This window comes from Macrosteles quadrilineatus, unplaced genomic scaffold, assembly GCF_028750875.1.
Source record: "Macrosteles quadrilineatus isolate MER2022 unplaced genomic scaffold, UCM_ALF_1.0 Scaffold_1__1_contigs__length_201487025, whole genome shotgun sequence".
NCBI lineage: Eukaryota > Metazoa > Arthropoda > Insecta > Hemiptera > Cicadellidae > Macrosteles > Macrosteles quadrilineatus.
In genome coordinates, this window is record NW_026542594.1 from 2,180,048 (window position 1) to 2,203,287 (window position 23,240).

Sequence of the window (23,240 nt, forward strand, 5' to 3'; positions counted from 1 at the left end):
CGGGAAACGATCATCGGTGTTGCTAAAACCGCAAGATATGCGCACGGGTATTGCCGCGATCGCGGGAGACGATTATCGGTGTTGCTAAAGCCGCAAGATATGCTCACGGGTATTGCCGCGATCGCGGGAGACGATTATCGGTGTTGCCGAAACCGCAAGATATGCTCACGAGTATTGCCGCAATCGCGAGAGACGCGTGAGATGCCTACGGGTGTTGCCGCGATCGCGGGAAACGATTATCGGTGTTGCTAAAACCGCAAGATATGCTCAACACGGGTATTGCCGCGATCGCGAGAGATGATTATCGGTGTCGCCGAAACCACGAGATATGCCCACGGGTGTTGCCGCGATCACGGGAGACGATTATCGGTGTCGCCGAACCCGCGAGATTTCCTCACGGCTATTGCCGCGATCGCGGTAGGCGATTATCGGTGTTGCCGAAACCGCAAGATATGCCTACGGGAATTGCCGCGATCGCGAGAGACGGTTATCGGTGTCGCCCAAACCGCGAAATATGAATACGGGTGTTGCCGTGATCGTTGACGGTGTGACGTTTTGTCGCTGATGTTGAAGATACTGCAAGATATGCTCACTGATATTCCCACAATCGCGGGAGATGATAACTGGTGTCGCCTTACCTACCAGTTATACTGTTTTATTATGTTGTATAAAATATTATTCTTTGGAAATGTTTTGTTTCAAATAATAATAATCATTATTAATAATAATAATAGCCTAATAATAATCATTTTCATTTATTAGCTGGTTGCGATTAGTTAAACGGGTTCCGATAGTAGCTCCTTAAAATTCAGGAATTTGTCTTGAATTCTCCTGGAAAACTCCTTGAATTTTTCAAACCAGGTTTAGTAGACACCATGTGTTTACATCACTTAGGTGAGTAAAAACGCTCTTACTACACTTGTAACGTAAATAGCTACTACACAACTATGTGGTAGGCACTGAGCTTGAGCTATAATTATAACTGGAGTCACCACTCTGTGTTTAAAACGCATACCAATGCTTTTGCTGGTTTTTTCAGTTTTTCGTATTGTTATGTTGGTCATATGGTTGGTTGGTTGAATAGCTTTAAAATTCAAACCAATCAAATGGGGTTATTTTTGACAAGTCCAACCAACCGAGACAGTGTGACCGACAAAACCGGTCATCTTGATGGCATGCTTTTCTCAATTGTTCAACTAGAGAGTAGTGACTCCAGTCATAATCTATTCATCTCAATGGTGGTAGGTTTATTAAACCTAAAACTTTATCATATATTTATTTATTTATTTATTTATTGAGTTACATGTCATTACATTATAATAACAGGACATATTGTCAATGGTTAAATAAAGACTTAAAACTAATAGATAAAACTAATACATCTGTATTTACATAAAACAACTGAATCTTCCCAAAATACAACATTTTTACATGACAAAAAAAAATTGAGCCAGCAGGAGTGTGAAGGTTTACTTATACCTAATTCCAGCAGTCCTTAAAATAATCTGCCAATGAAAAAAAAGATTTAGTCTTGAGCCATTCTTTTAAATAAAGTCTAAACTTATAGGGAGTTTCTAGAGTAGTTAAACTTGTTGGTAAGTTATTTAAGATTTTTGGACCAATGTATTGTGGTGATGACTCGAATATTTGTAAATTATGAGCTACAGGTTTGATAATATTCTTTTTTCTTGTATTGTAATTATGTTGAGTTTGGGTCTCCATAAAAGTAGAGAGGTTTCTATGGACCCAGCATGCTATTTCCAAAATATAGTGATCGTAAAAAGTAAGAACTTTAAAGTTTTGAAACAGTTTTTTACTAGGGGTTCTAGAGGGAACTTTGCCAATAATTCGTATTACTTTTTTTTGTAATTTAAAAATTTTTTTTGAATGAGGAGAGTTACCCCAGATCAAGATACCATATGTCATTAATGATGAGAAATATGCATGATATATTATTAGCTGGGTTTCTAGATTCGTTACTTGTGAGATTATTCTTATTGAGAAAATGCAAGGGTCTAATTTTTTACTTAAATTTTCAATTTGAGATGCCCAGTTAAGATTTTTATTCAAAATTAATCCAAGGAATTTTACATTTTGTTGTGGAGATAATTGATGATTTGAAAGGATAATGTAATTTGAATCATCTTCCCTGTAGTTAGCTGAAAAGTTAGTAGTAACACTGCTAAACCGTCACTTAAGTTAAGTGTGCGGTTAAGTTTTCTTCGATCTTAGTAAACTTATGTTAAGTACTTATTTGGATTTTAATAAATGATCTGCAAAATTTGATTTCATTGATGTTTTGTTCTTGGACAAACCTATCGAAATTTTAAAGTTAGATTCAACGAACATATACAGGCATATAAATTGAAGAACAAAACATCAATGAAATCAAATTTTGCAGATCATTTACTAAAATCCACATAAGTACTTAACATAAGTTTACTAAGATCGAAGAAAACTTAACAATATTAGAAATTGAAAAAGACAGAGAAAAATTGAATGTAAAAGAAGAAATTAATATTTATATGAACAACAAAAATAACAAATCAAATATTTTAAATACAATGATTCCAAAATTGAATAATCCAATATATGAAACAATAGCAAAATTGAGAAAATATTAATGAAAATAAGTACAACACATCATATAATATATAAATTAATCAATGAAGACAAAATTATGTTACAAGTTAGAAAAGTTTTATAAAATCATATGTTATTTATTTATTTTACATATCTTATTTTGATTTTTGTTTACTTTGAAAATGGCCTTAGAGCCGAAACTATAGTCAGTAAATATTTTAATAAATAATTTTACTTGGGTTCTAAGTTTATTAATGTTTAATCTTTATTTATATAAGTCTATATATATATATATATATATATATATATATATACATATATAAAAATTTGAACGAATAGTGTTTTTGGCCTCTGGGGACATCAAAATGAAAAAGTAAATCGGTCCCGGGTCTAGGTCTTACCGTGCCACCTACGGTAATAGCTACAGTACTTCCCTATAGGGAAATTCGCTAAAAGTATGATTCAGCCGGCAAATGTAGGCAAGCCAGAAGCGGCTACTCAAGTAGGAGACTGGACGTCGATAATACAAGCGACAGCTGCGGCCGTGGGTCAAAACATTGTAGCTGCGTTACGCAATCGGGAACCGGCGACGTCTAGGGACACACCACGAGCATTGTATGACATGGTGGCGGCGTTGAGAAAATGTACAGGAGCAGATGGTCAGATCTTGTTGAAATTTTTGATAGGAGTCCAGCAAATATTCGAGTTAGGGTTAACCGACGAAAAGACAGCCCTAGTGGCGATTTTGCCGAAAACCGACAGTCAGCTGAGATCTATCTGGGTATCGGCCATTGCTAATGGGGTGTCAATAGCCACATTGCGTGACCAGATCATCAAAATGTTTTTGCCAGACAGAGCTGGGCAGCAATTGGTTTCCAATTCGATTTACCGCACCCAAGGATGCAACGTGCCTCTTAGTGACTTTATTACCAATGTACAGAATTCAGCCGAAATTTTGCTGAAATCCAGCATCAACCTGTTAGATATAATTCTCACAGGGGTGAACCCAGCGAGCCGAGCCAACTTGGCAGGATTTCCGGCTCCTAGTACAGTGGAAGAGTTGTTGCATTTAATACCACGAATGGAGGTAATCAGAGATTCGGAGCGTAATACGGATAGGCCGCGCGTCGAAAACCAACCAACAGATAGATTTTTCCCAGACAGGCTGCATCGCCAAGGACGAATTGGAGATTCAAATCACGCGTGGAGAGAGCATGAAAACCGAAATAGCGGCGCAAACCAAATGCAATTAGGGCAACCGCGATTTCCTTATAGACCCAACACAGTGCGATATTGCGCGAGTCGTCCGAACGGCGATCGTATGTTTAGGCCACGTCAAACGTACCAACAACAATTCCCATGGTGGCGACGACCGACACGACCTCAAAACCAATTCTGGCCTCAGGGTAGATTTAACAATCAACGCCAAGCCTATCGGCACACACAACCAGGTGATTTTCAGCAATCAAAACCAACAAAACTCCAGCCTAGGGCGGTGATAGGCGCGACCCACCCTCGCAAGTGCCAAGGCGCCGAATCAAACGCCGAGATAAAGAATAGTAGTACAGATCATAAATCAAAACATGCTCCAAGAATTCCAAAAATACATTTATGTTCAATTCCAGTTAAGTTTGGTAAATACACAATTAAAGCGTTGGTAGATACAGGCAGTTCTTACACAATAGTTTCTCATGAACTTTTTCAGAAAATTAAAGAATTGAAATCAGTAGAAAAATCCATTGAGCGAACCAAAGATTTTGCAGTAGCGGCGAAAGGAGATAAGAGCTAAGGAGAGAAGTTTTTAAATACTGTAAATTTACACTTCTCTGGATCTCTCCTCTGGTTTATCTTATAAATAAATCATTTAAACATAAAAAAGGACCAACTGAAAATGCTCAAAACTACAGGCCCATCTCTCTCATCTCCAGTTTCTCTAAAATCATAGCAAAAATTGCTCTGGCTATTTTAATGGCACATCTTAATCATAACAAACTCTTAACTGACAACCAACATGGCTTTCGGAAGAATAAATCTACATCCTCAGCTATAACAGCACTAATTGAGTACGTCCTAGACCAGATAGAAAACGAACAATACATTTCCGCCATCTTCCTTGATTACAGTAAGGCTTTTGACTGCCTGGGCCACGACCTGATATGCAAGAAACTCGAAAGACTTGGTATAAGAAACTCTGCGCTAGAATGGTTCAAAAGCCACCTAACGGGACGTTCACAAGTCGTGGAACTGAAAAACTCATCAAATGAAGTCACAGAAAGTTTCAAATCTTCAAAAAGCAAGCTGACAAGAGGAGTTCCACAAGGCTCTGTATTAGGCCTGATTCTATTCATCCTATTGACTAATGACTTCACCAAAAAAATTGAGAGTGCAAATGCTGTTGCAATCATGTATGCAGATGACACGACCATTTTGATCAAGGACAACACAGCCCAAAGCCTATACCTTAATTCAAAATCGATCTTAAATAAAGCTATCCTCTACTCAAAGAACAATGACTTAGCAATAAACCCCACAAAAACTACAACTCTGAATTTCAGTAAGAAAAAAGCCATATTCCCTCAATTAGAGGATGTAACAATAGAAAACCACACAAAATTTCTCGGTGTTATCCTTGATAACAAACTAACATGGAAAGAGCACATCAACCACCTAAGCAAAAAAATCAGTACTGGAATATATGTCGTCATAAGAATAAACTACATAGGCGGACTCTCTGTGGCCAAAACAGCTTACTTTGCACTGGTAGAGTCGCATCTTAGATATGGCTTGACAGTTTGGGGAGGAACTTCAACAAAAAATATGAATCAAATTCTTGTCCTTCAAAAGAAAGCCATAAGAGCCCTCGCCAACCTTGTCCCACCACAGACTTGCAGATTAGCATTCGCAAACCTAGGAATCCTCACAGTGGTGTCTCTCTACATACTTGAAACCATAAAGTATGTGAATGAAATAAACCCCCCAAGAAACCAAGACCTGCACCACTACAACACCCGTCATGGCTCCAAATTTGCACTACCAGTTCACCGAACAACTCTTTGGGAGAAAAAACCTTCCTACACCGGCTGCAAGCTGAGGAACCATCTACCTGACTACCTGAGAGACCTGACTGGCAACAAGCTACACCAGGAGTTGAAGAAGTGGCTAATCACAAGACCCTTCTACTCAATAAAGGAATTTTATGAAAATTATGGAAATTAACATGTACAATTCACTATTGTATTGACACTATTGTAATTCTTAACGAATTAACAATAAAGAATGTTGTATTGTATTGTATTGTATTGTCGTTTTTACGACCTGGGTCTTGAATTTTAGAAAGTATAGATGTCAGATTTTTCTAATTTCAGTGCTTTGTTTTAGCAATTCTTCAATATTAGTAGCAATTTTTTACCTGACTGTAGACATTTAGGCTTCTCATCAGCTATTTGTAAAGGCAAAACCCTTGAAAAACGAAAATCGAGCATGTATGCCCCATGTGCTGGGTGTAAAATGTGGGTTAGACTTGAGTCTTAAAATAATTAATCACACTTATTAAAACTTTCAATAAAACTTTTAAACTAAAAAAATCACTCCCCGACTGCGCCACTTTAAAATATTAAACACGTAAATTGATATTAAGGGTTTGCCGATTAAAATATACTATGTAAAACGTATGTAGATACTTTGACACAACTACTCACTTTCATTGCCGGATAGAGAAGACCAAATCCTCGTTCCATTTCTAGGATCTTCATAGTGTTTTTTTTTTTTTTTTAATCTTGTAGGCAGGCTTAATCTTTGTTCATCTTGCTTTACTATATACACTATTTACATATATACATGACAGGTACAACAGCTAGTTGTTAATAAAGTTTTACCAATAATGTAATACATATATTCTTCAGCAGATTGTAACAGTTCCGGCTTAGTTTGTTATTACTTTTAGATATTAGTTTACTTGGGCTGAACCTATTCTGTTACTATTACTTTGAATAAACATAAACTTATAGAACATGGTAAAATAATAAAATGGAATAGATAAAAAATTACTTAATTTAATGAATTTAGAAATAATACCCTATCACAACAAAATTACCCTCCTACCGAATGAGCTAATCCAGACCTAACTTATACAATATTTAATCAGGTAAATTAAAAGATTGATTAGATATGTAACTTAAATATTAATATACATAGCTTTTAAGTTGGGTTTCCTTGGCGAAGGGTGCTGAGTAGGTTAGGTCCGTAGTACTGTATGGTCGCTGTGGTGTAGCTGGTTAAGTCCATTTTCCTGTCGTCTATACTCTCCCATCGGTCATCGGCTGGTATTATCAAGTAGATAATAGGTCATCATTGATCCTGTAGTCATATCAGTAAGATGTCTGTCGAAAGTCGGAGGGATGCAGCTTACCCAAAAATAGGCTGAATATGAAACACAATGTCCACTGGATCTAGGGTCTCGTAGTCTTGACGATCTAGATGAATCACTTAATTGTCAGCAATGCATTCACTTCACTGATAATTCCTTGGTGATATCTTGTATGTAATATAAGAAGCACAACTATGTATCCTATGAAGAGGGATTTCCACAAAAGATTACCACGATGTATATAGATAAAATGTCTCTAGACTCCAAACAGCTAGACATCGTCCATCTCGTGTGTAACGTCTTGAACCGGAAGAAGAAGGGATGGTGAAAGTTCCAAAATCATGTGAGCCCCGGAACTGGCCTCTGGTTGGCTGTTTTGCCACCACTCAAGTCAAATGTGACTACGTGAGTCAGGCGATTCGTCCGTTCGGTGCTGCCACCAAGCATCAATTTGTCAAACTAACTCCCCATCACCATTTAGAGTATATTGTCTCTATCTATGACTTTGACCCCTTTCAAGATAAATTAGACATAACAAGATTTGGTTTTGTTTGTTATATTTGTTGTTTGTCTTTTATGTGGAATAGGCCTAATGATAAGCAACTTGTTCTAGCCAAATTTTCTTGCTCATATTCTTTGGCAAATTGGTAGTTAAATTTGATTAGTAAAAAAATAACGATTTAACAATAAAAAATAAAAATAAACTTAATGTTCGATATACTATCTACAGTAGACTCCCTCTTATCCGGACTCCTCAGGACCGAGGCCATTCCGGATAACGGGTTTTCCGGTTAAACCGACGTTCCCAAAAACTCGTTAAAACAGACTGTTTATTGTGATATTCGACTTAAATTTAGGAGAGCATTGTTTTTAGACATGTGAACACTGGTCTCAAATCATTCCCATGAGAACAGTCGTTTCAGTACTGCCCACTTCCTGCCGATCCAGTCCGGTCAAACCAATGTGCTTATAAAAATTGTCCGGTTAAAGAGATGTTATTTCCGTCGAGTGTAGTCCGGAAGGTGTCCTTAAGAGGGAGTCTACTGTATCTTGTTATGCACCGCAGTAATAATTGATTTTCATAGAACACAGTAACAAGTTATAATAATTGAATGTTTATTTTTTCAGAGTGGTCTTGTCAACATAATGTGTGGCTACGGAGTACAGGAGTCATCAGTAAGTGTTTAATCAACTCCTACTAAAAATAATATTACATTAAGCCTGTTTATAGATGTAGATAAATTGTAACAGAATTGTACCTAATCAGAATTCAGGAAACTGTGATAATTTTCTATAAAACAGCGTATGAGTAATATACAGTAGTACCGAGGTAATTAATGGGAAGGAGACCACGGATAACTGAAAACCACCATTAATCCAAGATCGTATAAAATATTTTGACAGGCCCATAATAATACTGTCAAGCAGAATAGACATGTCATAATTTGGAGTTTTCATACCTTAGTCAAAATATACTATTACGCTATCATATTAACTTTGGTTAAGTTATAAAGACTGTTCAGTTTTATATCACAGCTATCTCAAACTTAACATAAGATTTGCTAATCACTGTACTGTAATAAATCACTTGAAAACAAAACAGAAAGTTGAGTAAACGACTGCTAGTGATAGGCTACCGGTAAGTGATGTTTTAACAGAAGACTGTCGATGATGATAGGCAACTAGCATTAGTAGCATTGATAATAATAATCATCTAGCATTGACAATAATAATCACCTAGATGTGTTAGGAGCAGATGATTGTCAGCGCAAGCGTGATATCACCTTGGAGCTTGATCAATATTTTTCTTTGTTCTGATTCTATTTGTTCTATTTTTTCAAATGAACTGTGATGTTTTAAAATAAAAATGTGGGAGCCTACTAAATACCAATAATGGACTAAAATAGTTTAACAATGCATTTTACTACACTTGAGTTAAGAAATACAATTTAAAAAACTTTCTTGGATAATGAAGTTATGTACCATAACGTAATTTTGAGATATCTATTGACCACCGTTGATTCGCCGCCTGGTTTATCCGTCCTAGTTTAATCCAGGTTCTACTGTAAAAAAGTAATAGGCAATAAGCAAACAAGAGGATAGTGATATTGGAAGGCAGATAGTTTGCTTATTTTTAGTGATGGTCGGATCCGGATATCGGACTGCCGGATCTGAGCTAGAACCGATGCCCGATCGGATCCACAAAAAATCTTGGGCTGGATCCGGTTTTAATGGATCCGCATTTTTTTATACTATTAACACAAAACGGGCGAGTATTCGAGATTTCGAGTTCGAGTAGAGTACGGCCTTGAAACTCGAGCTTATCTTTGAACTCCACCAGTTTGGTTAAAAATTGTAAAAAATCAACATTTGTTAAAATGTAACTTGTGTTTACATAAAATGATGGATAATTTGTATTACTGTAGATTCTACAGTAATACAAATATAGAAAAATACCCCCGCCGCAGCAAACCTGCAGACTAAGCGAATTTCCATTTGCCTGATTTGATTTTCAATTAAATCTATTCAAATAACATTAGGTTTAACGAGTACCTAGGTTTGCTGCCTACAGGGTAATAAAGTGTGTTTTTCAGTAAAATATTAACAGCTTAGTATAAAATAAATCGATTGGCCAAGTTTGATCCAAATATATGCATAAACAAGCAAACTACAAAAGTTTACTTATTCTCCATAAGAATGACATGGGAATTTTTAATTTATAATTTTCTCCGTAACCAATAACCATACAAAAACACTTCAATATACTGAATTATTTGTTTTTTTAAGCTCTTCAAAATGGTCTAGAAGAAATTTGGAAAAATTTTATGTTTTGAGAGTCAAAAATGAGAAAAACCAATTTTTACCCCATAAATCCCCCCATAAAACCCCGTTCCCATGGTCCGATCATGCTGGCTCGCAAACTCGTTCGAATAAACGTAAGTTTACACGTTTGTACCAAATTTCATCGAAATCGGATCATTTTTGCTCGAGTTATCGTGCTGACGGACACAAATATATATATATAAATATATAAATATATAATATATATATATGAATTTGAACGGATGGTGTTTTTGGCTTCTAGGAACATCAAAATGAAAAAGTAAATCGGTCCCGGGACTAAGTCTTACCATGAGACCTACGGTAATAGCTTATTCCCTATAGGGAAATTCGCTAAAAGCAAGAGATAGTTGTCCTAACCTATTTTTATAGCTGTCACGACAGAATAGGTCAACTCAAAGCAGTCGCCGGTGACTGACTGGCAATGGTATACAGTACTTACTTGACACAGAATATAATGACATGATCGGTAGTGATTTTGTTTTAAAGTAGGCCTACTGTTTCACAATAGAAAATTCCACTACTGAACTGTTACGTAAGCAATAAATTTATGTTTATAAAAGTCAGAATAGAAACACTATAAAGGCAAAACAATAGAAGGGAGGGAGGGGTTGTTCAATGACCTCGAAATGAGCGGAATAGCAACATTGAGTAGGGGGTTGGGGGGGAAGGGAAGGGTGAGACCTTTGAGCTATATATAGACTAGACTTTCACCACTTCCCATATAGCTGGGTATGGGGATTACAATAGCAGGTTTTTTCCTTGCCTGGTTTGACTTTTGTCTTTTTGTGTAGGAGATTTGAATAATCAAAAATATAATTTGAATTGCCCACGATTATTTAGCATTGATAATACAATTTGCAAGGGACCAGGAGGGAATAGACCAAATCACTAAAATTAATAGGATAACACAAAAAGTAAACAAGAAATGAAATGCAGAACACAATGATTTAACACTGTCACTCAATTTTGTTGTCTAGCTAGAAGGGTCGGTGAACTAATCAATAAATAGCCAAAACCAGTTACCTCCCCCTCTTGCAGTCTCACCACCACCCCTCCCCCCTAGGCCGGGAGGCCCAACACTTTGTCCTTGAAACACCCTAGCCTCTGAAACAATAAACCCTTACACCCGCGTTACTGTTTTGATAACAGGTTTATGTGTGCGTTCACTATTTTTCATTTTCCAGAATTAACTATCAATTATTACTATTTGCAAGTTACAAATAGGAAACTACATGACATTATGGTATTCAATGACCCTTGTATTATCAAAAATTAATAATTCATTACTTATTTTGATAATAAAAAGCATTCATTATATGTATAATCATCAAAGTAACTGTGATAAATAACCTATTTTATTTATACAAAATAAAATAGGTACAAAATTGTGTGGCCAGTCAAACTTTATAAACAAACATTTTATTCTATAAAATACAGATGGTAAATAGGGGTTGGTTTAAAGGAAATAAAATACAAAACAGATTAATTAATTATTTTGATAAACAATAGAAAGGTTATGGGATTGATTTAACTAAAATAACCGCAGGGAAACTTATAAGTAAAAAAGTCGTCAAACACAATCTGTTTAATCAGTACATCGTTAGAGAGAGAGGGGGAGAGAGAGAGATAGCAGATAGGGGCGTTTAATAGAGAATCTGAAAAAGTAAACAAACAAGAAACAACGATGCGACAATACTCATTTATAGCCTTATTGTCTCGCCCACTACATTTGCACACGTGACCACTTTTTGTTTCTTCCTTATCTTTCATCCGTCCCGAAATGGAATTACTGAAATAGTTTGTTGGTATAATCTCCCCTCCCACACAAGGCGCAGTGCTCAGTGCGCACTGTAGGTTGTCACGGCAACCGTGTGTCGTCGTAGCGACGAGCCAATCACGCACTCGCACTGCGTTGTAGATTACGATACGAATAGCTGTGTTAGAAAGACAACGCGTTAGGTGGTAGTTTTTCTCTTTCGTATCTCCTCAAAATTACGATCGATAATCAGATAATGATTGCGCAACGTAGAATTGTGATAACTTTGTTTTCAATAAAGACACATATTAAGAGTTTTTATATGGACACAGTTAGTCTTTGACATTGCCTAGCCATATGAATTAATAAAAAAAAACCCGCCCTTGAAAAAAGAAAAAAAAACTTATCTGTGTTTGGATCCAAAGATCCGGATCCGATTTTTTCAAGATCCGGATCCGGTACCGACATTTTCTTGTATCCGCCCATCACTACTTATTTTATATACAAAACTTAATATTTGCAAATATTTATAAACACTGAATCAGCTACAAAAGCCGTTAAAGGCTTGTTAGGTTCAAATAATGTTTTTTACTGTTCATATCACTCATACTAAGCAGTCTGTTTTCATCCTTGTCCTCATAAAAATTAAACGCAAAAACATATATTGAAATAAAAATAGAAAAAAAAAATAAACTACACAATCTAACATTTTTGTAACTCTTGGGACCAGTTCCTACCAAGCTTAAATGGTCAACAATTTTTACCTCATAGATATTTGCTATACTGTTGGGCACTTGCACATTTGTGTTGAATGTTATTTTTACAGATGATGGACAAAATATTTACAAAAGTTGATTGGTGAATCATCTGCTATCAATTTTTGTAGGTTCTGAGAAGAACCCTCTTGTGTAACAAGTAAGATCTCTAACCACTTGTCTACCCAACTTTTAAGGCTAATGCCAAACGAGGCGGTTTTTACAGCTGACGACAACTGTTTTTGTAGCTGAAAAAATAGAAACAACAGACGTGAATGGTGTTTGCCACATTAAACGATAAAAACCGCCAAGCGGAAATTTCATATGGTGACTGTCGGGCGAGGATGGGCCTGGGTCCACTTTTACAGCTGACATTACCGTTGGCTAACCTGCCACACAGGTGGTGTTCAGTCGCAACAACCTGAGTAGGCCTACTGCTGTTTTAAACGCTTTACTTGTGACATCCTGCAACGATTATTTCAGTTGCAATAATTTCTGAGCTGAGAAAATTGCCTCGTGTGGCATTAGTCTAACTGAGAAATTAAACTTAAAACAGGATAGTGAACTTTTGCATGTGTAAATTTTTGTCACTTAATATAAATTATAATTATTTCCATCTACAGGTAGCGGAGGCCAGCAAGAAGGTGTGGACCAGTGGGTGTATAGAGGTAGTGCGGTCCTGGGGAGAACGGAACCTGTACACTATAGCAGGCATCGCTCTGGGAGTAGCGCTATCACAGGTAGGCGAATAGTTGTATGTCATTCTAAAAATACTAGCTTAAATACTCTTTAAAAATCAAGAAATCAAACAAATCCAAAATTTCCCATCACCACCTACACAGGATAGTCCGACAAACTCAGACTGATGTGGACCAACCAGAAGGTGACAAATTTGGTAAGTACAGATTTATTAGGAAGAAGAGCCAAAAGTCAATACTAAGACACAATATACAGTGTGTTCACCGAGGTATTGTGGACCAATGTAATGAACTGTTCATGCCCGTTTAACACAAAACCTCAGTTGATCAACACTCAGTTAATCAAGCAAGACTTGTGGATTACATGACGCACGATGATTCGATTGGCAACGGTGTTAATTCAACAAAAGCTGGCGAAGAAGGAGCATGCGCGTCGACTGCTCAATTTGGAACTTCCAACACCATGAAAACGGAAAACTTCCGTTTTTAAGCTTAAAAACGTTACAGTAGTTCTCAACCCTCTCAAAGCACTCCAACTGGATGCGCAGAATACCGATTTGTGTCTAGTCCCGCCCTTCATCTTCTTCAACAACAAACAACCCTTTCATCTCACCATCTTGGAACATATTACAAATAATCCTTTTTAAAACCATTTGACCCTAATTTATCCACCAGGTAACATCCTAACTAAAGCGTCCATTATTGAATTAAATATTGACAATTTATTTAATTACCGTACTGTTCCGATAATTAATCATTTGTTTATATTTGATTATTACTAATTATTATTATTTATTTAATTATTTATTAGACCTGTTACGAACCGCCTGTGTCCGGTAATCAGTTTTACTGTTAGTTGAATTCTTTGCCTATCTATGACTTGCCAGGACATATGGTTCGCTTGTGTGGTGGCCTATGGTGCAATCTGCTGGTGCGGTTAAAGTTATTGCAGGAGTGCAGAGACTTGCTGGTCTTTACAGGGACAATAAACAGTTGTCCTGGAGCAGCTCTTGATTGTTTGATACAAGAGAACCATATTTCATTGCAAGATATATCTGTCCCTGCCTGTTTTAGGACTGAGAATAGCTCCCTCCTGAGGGGAAGGTTTGGCCCAAGGCTAAGCTTGCCCTGAACAACTTGCAAAGCAATGGAATAAGGATATCTAAAAGTTACTGAAAACAGACCGGTCTTACCTCAATGTCAAAGTAAAAATTAACTTTATTATACAACTCTTTAAGAATTACAATAGTGTTAACTGTTAACTGTGGGAACGGGGAATTATGAGGTGAAAACTGGTTTTTCCATTTTTTACCCTAAAACATAAAATTTTATACATTTCTTCCTAAACCATTTTATAGAGCTTAATAAAGGGAATTATTTAGTATATTGAGCTCTGCCCCAGAAGCCTTTAAAGTTGCCTCTTCAGATTTGTTTACATTACGACCATATGCATAATTCTACACTACTTTTTAATGCAACAGCTGTTAATATTTAAATTGTGATTTATTGAATTTGTCAAAATGAAGTACAGTATTTGCAATGGATTTTTCTGATTTTAAAATTGATTTTCTTCTGCATCGTGTCATGTTTTGCAATATAATGTTCTATTACCAAATCAGTGGAAAATCCTAATATCAGCACAGTAACTTTTAAAATTATTTTTTATGGAGTTAACTTATATCTATTGTATGGGTTGGTTTCTGCCTTTTTTTACCACTTCTTGGAGATTGTACGTAGGTGATATTCTTTGGCATATTGCATCTGTAGACGAAACTTGGGTTGGTGTAATTATTACAATGGAAAAGAGCGAGAAATCCTGGACAATTTGATATAGGCTAAAAATAAAACCGAATAAAACTGAACTGAACACTGTGCTACATTTCTTGAGCAATCATTGAAATAACCGATTTGCAAACAATGGAAACATAGAAAAAGTCATAGAACACAACCAAGTAGAAGAAATAGAAATAATGTTTTTTTTTACCCTAAAAACACTAAAAGAACAAGATCAGCTTTTTGAAAAAAGATAAGATATTTACAAAAGATTTTTATTATATCCAACTGTTGTGTAGATCGTGAGTATTTCCATAATCTTTGAGTCGCCTGTAATGCTTCGCAATTGCTCGAATTCGAGCAACAGGTACACTAGTTATTTAGTATATTGAAGCATTATTGTATCACCTACAAACCGTACCTACCTAACGGTTACGGATAAAACAAAAAAAAAGTTAAAATTGAAAATTCTCATGTTCTTATAGAGAATAAATAAACTGTTGTAGTTTGCTTGTTTATGGATATATTTTAAATTTTTATGAAATTAGGTAATTTTGTTTATTTTATATTAAGCTATCAATATTTTAATAGGGATGGACGGGTCCCGAAATTTTGGGAAATTTTCGGAAAAAAATATTCCCGATTTTCGGGACGGGATTACATTTGATTCAGGACGGGATTTGATCCGATCGTCGGCGATTTTACCGCTTAGCGAGTGACGATGACGCCGCTATCGCGAGAGATGTTCACGATAGTTCCGCAAACGCAGGAGGCGAAGTTATTTCTACGATCGTGCCATGACCGCGGCATCATACCGACGATCCCGCCGAAACGGCGAGTCATCACGCCGTGACCGCGGAGTCATACCGACAATCGTGAAGTAACCGCGGAGTCATACCGACGATCACGCCGTGACCGCCGAGTCATACCGACAATCACGCCGTGACCACGTGTCATACCGACGATCGCGAAGTTACCGCGGAGTTATACCGACGATCATGCCGTGACCACCAAGTCATACCTACGATCGCGAAGTTACCACGGAGTTTTACCGACGATCATGCCGTGACCACAAGTCATACCGACGATCATGCCATGACCGCCAAGTCATACCTACGATCGCGAAGTTACCGCGGAGTTATACCGACAATCATGCCGTGACCACGAGTAATACCGACGATCATGCCGTGACCGCCAAGTCATACCTACGATCGCGGAGTTATACCGACGATCATGCCGTGACCGCGAGTAATACCGACGATCATGCCGTGACCGCGAGTAATACCAACGATCACACCGTGACCACAGAGTCATACCGACGACCATCCCGTGACCGCGGAGTCATACCTACGATCACGAAGTTACCGCGGAGTTATACCGACGATCACGCCGTGACCGAGAGTCATTTTGACGATAGCACCGTGACTGTGAGTCATTTTACCCATTCTTTTGTTTTTATATATCAGTGCCACAAATGGTAAACATTGATTTTGTTTGTCTTGTTTGGTAACTGCAATACTCAATACTTTCTTTTTAAGCACTGGAGAAAATCCCGTCCCGTCCAAAAAATTGGGAAGGAAATAAAAATCCCGTCCCGAACTAAATATTCAATCCCGTCCATCCCTACATTTTAATACTAGGCATGCGGCCTCAGGTCCGCCAATTGAGCGGAGTAAGCAAGCTTTGATATAAACAAATAACTTTAATTTGTTTTCATGATTCAAATTGAATACATGATGACGTCACCATAGCAACAATCCAATTGAATTCTCGTGGTTGGTTGGAAGAGTTGAAGGAAATATGAATCCAGTCAGCTGTTTTTATTAGGTCATTGATTTTTACTTGTCTATATGAGTAATAGTAAAACTGTGTGTTTGTAAAAAGATAAGTATTATTTTGTCAATATCATAATGTTTGTTTAGCTCCCATTTAATTAATAGGCCTATAGGCTTCCTTCTCATTTTCTCCTACTAAAACATTTAGCCAATTAGTAAACTTTGCTCAGGGAACAGAATGACAGAAGAAGGTGACTATATATGGCAATACCATAGTCAATGGTCACCACAGGAAATAAGGCGTGGCTAATTTCACGAGCTGATGATAAGGTACCCTGAAAAAGACGGTGGTTGCCGCGAAGCTAGTGGCATTGAATTGGTGACGTTTGCGCTAGCTCCGCCCCGATGCCAAAATAGGCCTACTGTACTCAATAAATATATTAGATTTTAAAGACGGCACCGGATAGAGAATTGATGAATTAAACACGAATATATTTATTCCTCATGCTAAATTACAGCATGATTAAGTAAAATACTGTATATGCATAATAAACTACTGTACAACAAAATTATTAAAATCAAATATAAAAGACGTTTTTATATTAGGCTATGGCAATTTAATTTGAAAACCTGCACTGTGTTGATGTAAAGCCTATTTATTGGGTTGTACTAAATTTTCAACCTGACATAAAAATGCCAACGTGCATGCTGTTCTGTTAGCTGTAATAATTCATCTTATAGTATTACGGAAAAAAATAGGAATATTATATCACGCTTATTTTATAACTGGACTCCCGTACAGGCCAAGCAGTCTAGGCTCTACTTTTTGTAATTATTGCCTTATTATCTTCATCTTTTACCCAAAAAGGATTGATGGCATCAGACTTTTAAATAAAAATATATACATTTAAACAAACAGACATAAATTACTGAACATATATTTACAACATTGGCATGTGTAATTGTAACTGTGTCTGTATATCTGCACAGAGAAAATTATTTCCACACTTATAAGTTAAAATTGGACAACACAAGTTAACAAGTTTAGTTAAATATTTAATTATAATAAATAGCTATAACTGAACTTCTGTATAGGCCTAGCAGTCTAGGCATTAGGCCTACGCATCGTAATCGTAACTGTACAAGCCTAACCAATTATTTACACGCCTTAGTTAAAGTGGACTTCTATAAAATCCTAGGTAATTATTTATTAATTGTAGCCGCAAATGGACTTTAGTGTGCAAGACCAGCAAATCAATGTATTTATTTAGGATAGGCTACCGTTAATAATATTTTAAAATACTGAATTCCTGCTCCGGAAATACAGTTTCTATAGTTTTAAATTTGAATACTCTCTTTTACTGTTTTAAACTAAGTACCTGGAGACCGAGCTTTGCTCGGGGAAAATCATCACCCCACTCTGCGATGCCAGCCTTAACTACTTCCTTCACCATTTCCTACGTCATTGTTTCCTTCCCTTCTCATAGCATTTAAGTATTACAGATACATTAACCTAACTGCCACAAATGGTTACCACACTCTGCGATGCTAAACTTTACTACTTCCTACGTCGTGGACATGTTGTCATCTCTTTCAATTGCATTTTAGTATTTTAAATACATTAATCTAATTGCCAACAACATTTCCCACACTCCGCACTGCTAGCATTTACTAATTCTTTAACCATTTCCTATGTCTTGGACATCTTTCCATCCCATCTCATATAGCATTTCAGTGTTTCAATTACAGATACAGAAATCGAACTGTTACAATTGGTTTCCAGTTCCAAGATTGTAGATACCTTAATCTAATCGTCGTTAACAGTTCCCACACTCCGGACTACTCACCTTTACTACTTCCTTTACCACTTCCTACCCCGCAGACCTGTTTCCCTCCCTTCCCATAGCATTTTAGAATTGTAGATACCTTAATCTAATCGTCATTAACAGTTCCCACACTCCGGACTACTCACCTTTACTACTTCCTTCACCTCTTCCTTCGTCGCGGACCATGTTTCCCTCCCTTCCCATAGCATTTTAGGATAACATATTCCTTAATCTTATCGTCATAAACAGTTCCCACACTCCGGACCGCTCACCTTTACTGCTTCCTTCACGACTTCCTACGTCGTGGACCTGTTTCCCTCCCTTCCCATAGCATTTTAGGATAACAGATACCTTAATCTAATCGTCATAAACAGTTACCACACTCCGGACTAATATTTACCACAAAACTAATAACAATAACAACAATTAAAAGAAATAATCTGCTTGGAATAATTCAGTAAGGCCGCCAGAAATTATTCGAATCGGTGTATTGTTAATCAACGCTTAATGGTATTCATAGGACTCCTTTTCTTTTGTACTGTATTTTGTAAATAGGCCATATGTGCATCTGCAAGCTGAGGTGCCCGTGGGTACAGAATGTCGAGTCGCATACGCTACGATTCTTTGTTTACGTCTACGTTGTTATCTCGTAACCATCATGGCAACTCATAAGACTCATGTTAAACATTGCAAATTTTATGTCAGTCTTAAATTGTACAGGTATCATCAAATTGAAATTTGTTTGTTTCGAAACATCAAAAATATTTGTAGAAATACCCCTGGTAAGTTTGGATTCAATATGTTCAGCCGTTATTGAGTTAATTGATTACATAGTTTGCATAAGGTCCGATCTCAAAGAGCTTCGCTCGCTTCGCTCAAAAAATATCTCTGTCGCAACAAACTAAGCAAATTTTAATTTGAAGAGATTTTTATTTCTAGACTGATATCTTTTATTGATAAACACAATATTCTTTCCCCAAATCAATTTGGCATCACGAAAAATAGAAGTACAGTCGATGCCATTCACTTTCTAGTCTCATCTTTGACTCAATCCCTTGATTCAGGAAAGGCTGTAGCTGGAATCTTCTTCGATCTTAGCAAAGCCTTCGATACGGTAGATCACGGCTTCTTATTAGACAAACTTTGCTCACTCGGGATAGAATCTTATCTGACTGGCAGAACTCAGGTAGTTCAAATTCCTTTCATTGATGACAACAACTGTTCAAAGTCTGCATTTTCACCTCCCCTGGCAATCACTGCAGGGGTTCCTCAGGGCTCGGTGCTTGGTCCGGTTTTATTCATCCTTTTTATTAATGACCTGCCAAGTTGTGTGCCTGAGTCTGAGGGTAGGGTATGTTTGTTTGCTGATGACACCTCATTGTCGTTGACTGCAGCATGCATGCGCGACCTCAGAAGGAAAGCAATTGGTCAGATCAGCTCAATATTACATTGGTTTAGCTGCAATAACTTGTTTGTAAACAGTGCCAAAACTCAAATGATCGAATTTCATATCAGAAACAAAGAAAACACAGCACCCCTGTCAATTGCCATAGACAACAATCATTTCATTCCGTCCTGTTCTGAAACTAAGTTCCTGGACGTTCACATCGACAGCCAGTTGAAATTCACACCCCACTTAGATTATGTCTGTAATAAATTGAGTTCTAATATATTCTTATTAAGAAATTTGGCAACATTCTTGGACTCTACAGTTCTAGTGGTAGCTTACTACGGACTGGTTTTTCCTTGTCTTTCATATGCAGTTGCAGTTTGGGGACATGAGTGTGTAAATTCTAAAAGAGTTTTCAAACTACAAAAGAAAGCCATCAGAACAGTTTTTAAGAAGCAACGTAGATTTTCCTGTAAAACACTTTTTGCTAACTATAAAATTCTTATTTTTCCGTCAATCTATATCTTAAACTGTCTCGTATTTATCAACCTTTTTCTAAATCAGTCTCGCCCTATCTCCTATGGTTTGAGAAGCCACCGATTTGGATATTCCAAAGCACAAAACTGCGTTTTTGAAAATCATTTATTTTACAATGGCATTCAACTGTTCAGTGCACTGCCCGCTCCCCTGAAGATGGAAAATAGTGTGGACAAATTTGGCAAAGGGGTTAAGAGTCTTCTTTTGTCACGCTGTTGTCACAGTGTAGAAGACTTTTGAAGAAATCAATGATTTTTAGTTTTTAGATTTTATCCATAAAAAATATTGTTTTTATTTGTAAGAGAAATTTTGTTGACGCTATTATGCAGTTTGTAACGACTGTCAAAAATAAAGATGTTTGAGTGTAAGAATAACATGAGAATTTTGAATTTACAATTTTTAAACATTTTCTCTATATTCAATAACTTTACAAAAACACTTTGATATACTTAATTATTTGTTTTTTAAGCTCCTTAAAATGGCTTGGAGAGAAATTGGGACATTTTATGTTTTGAGGGTCAAAAATGGGGAAAACAAATTTTTACTTTACCCCCATAAACCTCTGTGCTATCATGCTGGTTTGAGTTATCACCTTCAAGAACTCACACACATAATATATACATACTAGCTGTACCCGCGGGCTTTGCCCCGCTTAACTTCATAAGTATTCGCATGGCTCAATCACGTCCTGGTTGAAGTTCGTTCGCTACGCTCACTCACCTTCAGGTTGGAAATCGTTCGCTGCGCTCACTTGTTTTCAGGTTAGCTCGTTCGCTACGCTTACTCGCCTCCAGGTTGATGTTCGTTCGCTACGCTCACTCACCTTTTGGTTGCAAATTAGCTGTTGTCATACATTTAAAAAAGTCATCCCTTTATTGGTTATAATACAGTACTTTTATAAAGGTTTTTATGTTTTAATATTTAACATTGGAGAATTTAAACGTTGTTAAGTGCACAGGTGTGCTGCGATTGGGGTTTAATACATTTAAACTTATTCAAAAGTAAAATAGTTTTCTGTGCTGCAATCTGTAGAAACGCTGTGGCACTATTTCAAATCATGACTAATGCTAATACAGAATGTTGTAGTTATTCAAACTTACAAAACAGTTGGTGAAAGTAAACATCTGCTTTTAAATTATATTTATTTGTAAACATTCTAGATCAAAAAGTCTGACATTGGCCCACTTAAAACCCTCTGGGGCAGAGCCCTTTTGACGGATCTGCACCAAACTTCACTCGAACCATCCTTGAAAGATGCTTAATAATGCCTGAAAGTTTCATTACAATCTGTCGAGCGGTTTCGGAGTCCATAACGTATATACATATATATATACATACATAGTTCCTCTTTTATAGATATAGATATGACATTTTGTACAAATATTGTTTTTGGCCTCTGGGGACATCCAAATTAAAAAGTAAATCGGTCCCTGGCCTAGGTCTTAACATGCCACTTACGGTAATAGCTACTTCCCTATAAGGAAATTCGCTAGAACACCTCATTACCTTCCCTGTAGCAGCAACCCTAAGTACTCATGTGCCGTGCGCGTCACTTTTATACATACATACTCAGCGCGCGAGCAATAACTTATTGGCCGAAGCGTATCAGCTGTCAACGGCAATAGAGGTAAAAACGACGAGGATACGTAAAATCTCTCTCGTTCGCCTTTTCCCCTCTTCTCGGACTTGACGTCGCCGACCCAGAAACCTCGCTGAAAACTCAAAACTAAACATAAGTGATTAATGTGCCCGTAATATACTCCCGAACGTGAGTTTAGTCGCTCGTTAATTATAAGTACCTGGGGACCGAGCTTTGCTCGGAGAAAATCATTAGTTCACTCTGAAAGCAGTCTTAGTATCGGAGATACATAAATCTGTTCCCAAACTCCACACGGCTCGCCTTTACAACGTCCTACACCATTTCCTACGTCATGGACCTGTTTCCCTCCATTCCCATAGCACTTTAAGACAGTTCCCACACTCCGGACAACTCGCCTTGACTACTTCCGTCACCACTTCCTACGTCGCGGACCTGTTTCCCTCCCTTCCCATAGCATTTTAGGATAGCCCATACCCTTATCTAATCGTCATAAACAGTTCCCACACTCCGGACAGCTCGCCTTGACTACTTCCTTCACCACTTCCTACGTCACGGACCTGTTTCCCTCCCTTCCCATAGCATTTTAGGATTGCAGATACCCTAATCTTATCGTCATAAACAGTCCCCACACTCCGGACTGCTCGCATTTACTACTTCCTTCATCACTTCCTACGTCACGGACCTGTTTCCCTCTATTCCCATAGCATTTTATGATTGCCTTTACTACTTCCTTCACTACTTCCTACGTCACGGACCTGTTTCCTTCCCTTCCCATAGCATTTTAGGATTGCAGATACCTTAATGTATTCGTCATAAACAGATCCTAGACTTCGCACTGCTACCCTTGACTACAATGTCTCGAGTAATCTTAAGTATAATCTTTGCTCAATATTAACAAGTGATGTTTTTCCTTTTGTACTGTATTTGTAATTTGCTAGTATACTGTGGGTAGTTGGTTTATTATGAACACGTTCTACAACTTCAAGTCTTTTGTTTACCTTTTCCTTGTTATTTAATTCAACCAACATGGTTACTTAGCAACCCATAAGACTAATGTTAAAAAAATGTGACTTTCAGTTTCGTTTTTCTACGTAATTAGATTTTTGTTGGCAGTTCTAACTGCATGAAACTTGTTTTTAGGCCAAAAATAAACTATTTACAAGATTTGAAGAAAATCGTCGGAGCCGTTTTCGAGATCTTTCTGCAAGCAAGCAAGCAAGCAAGCATACATACAAGCAAACATTGCTCGTATTAGAGTATAGGATTATTGAGTAAATTCTCGGACAACTAGAAAGTAAATGTTAACTGCAACGAAATACTCGGTTACAGCAATGCGC

The 23,240-nt window shown here is 37.2% G+C and overlaps 1 protein-coding gene across 1 annotated transcript in view; it reads left to right on the top strand.

The window, feature by feature from the left end:
- The window catches only part of LOC128992308 (tetraspanin-33-like), a 47,398-nt gene that overhangs the window by 12,115 nt on the left and 12,043 nt on the right, over positions 1-23,240 (top strand). The window contains exons 5-6 of the mRNA XM_054415815.1: positions 8,078-8,125; positions 12,928-13,044. Of these exons, the coding sequence (XP_054271790.1) occupies positions 8,078-8,125; positions 12,928-13,044 (165 nt within the window). The remainder of the gene's footprint in view (positions 1-8,077; positions 8,126-12,927; positions 13,045-23,240) is intronic.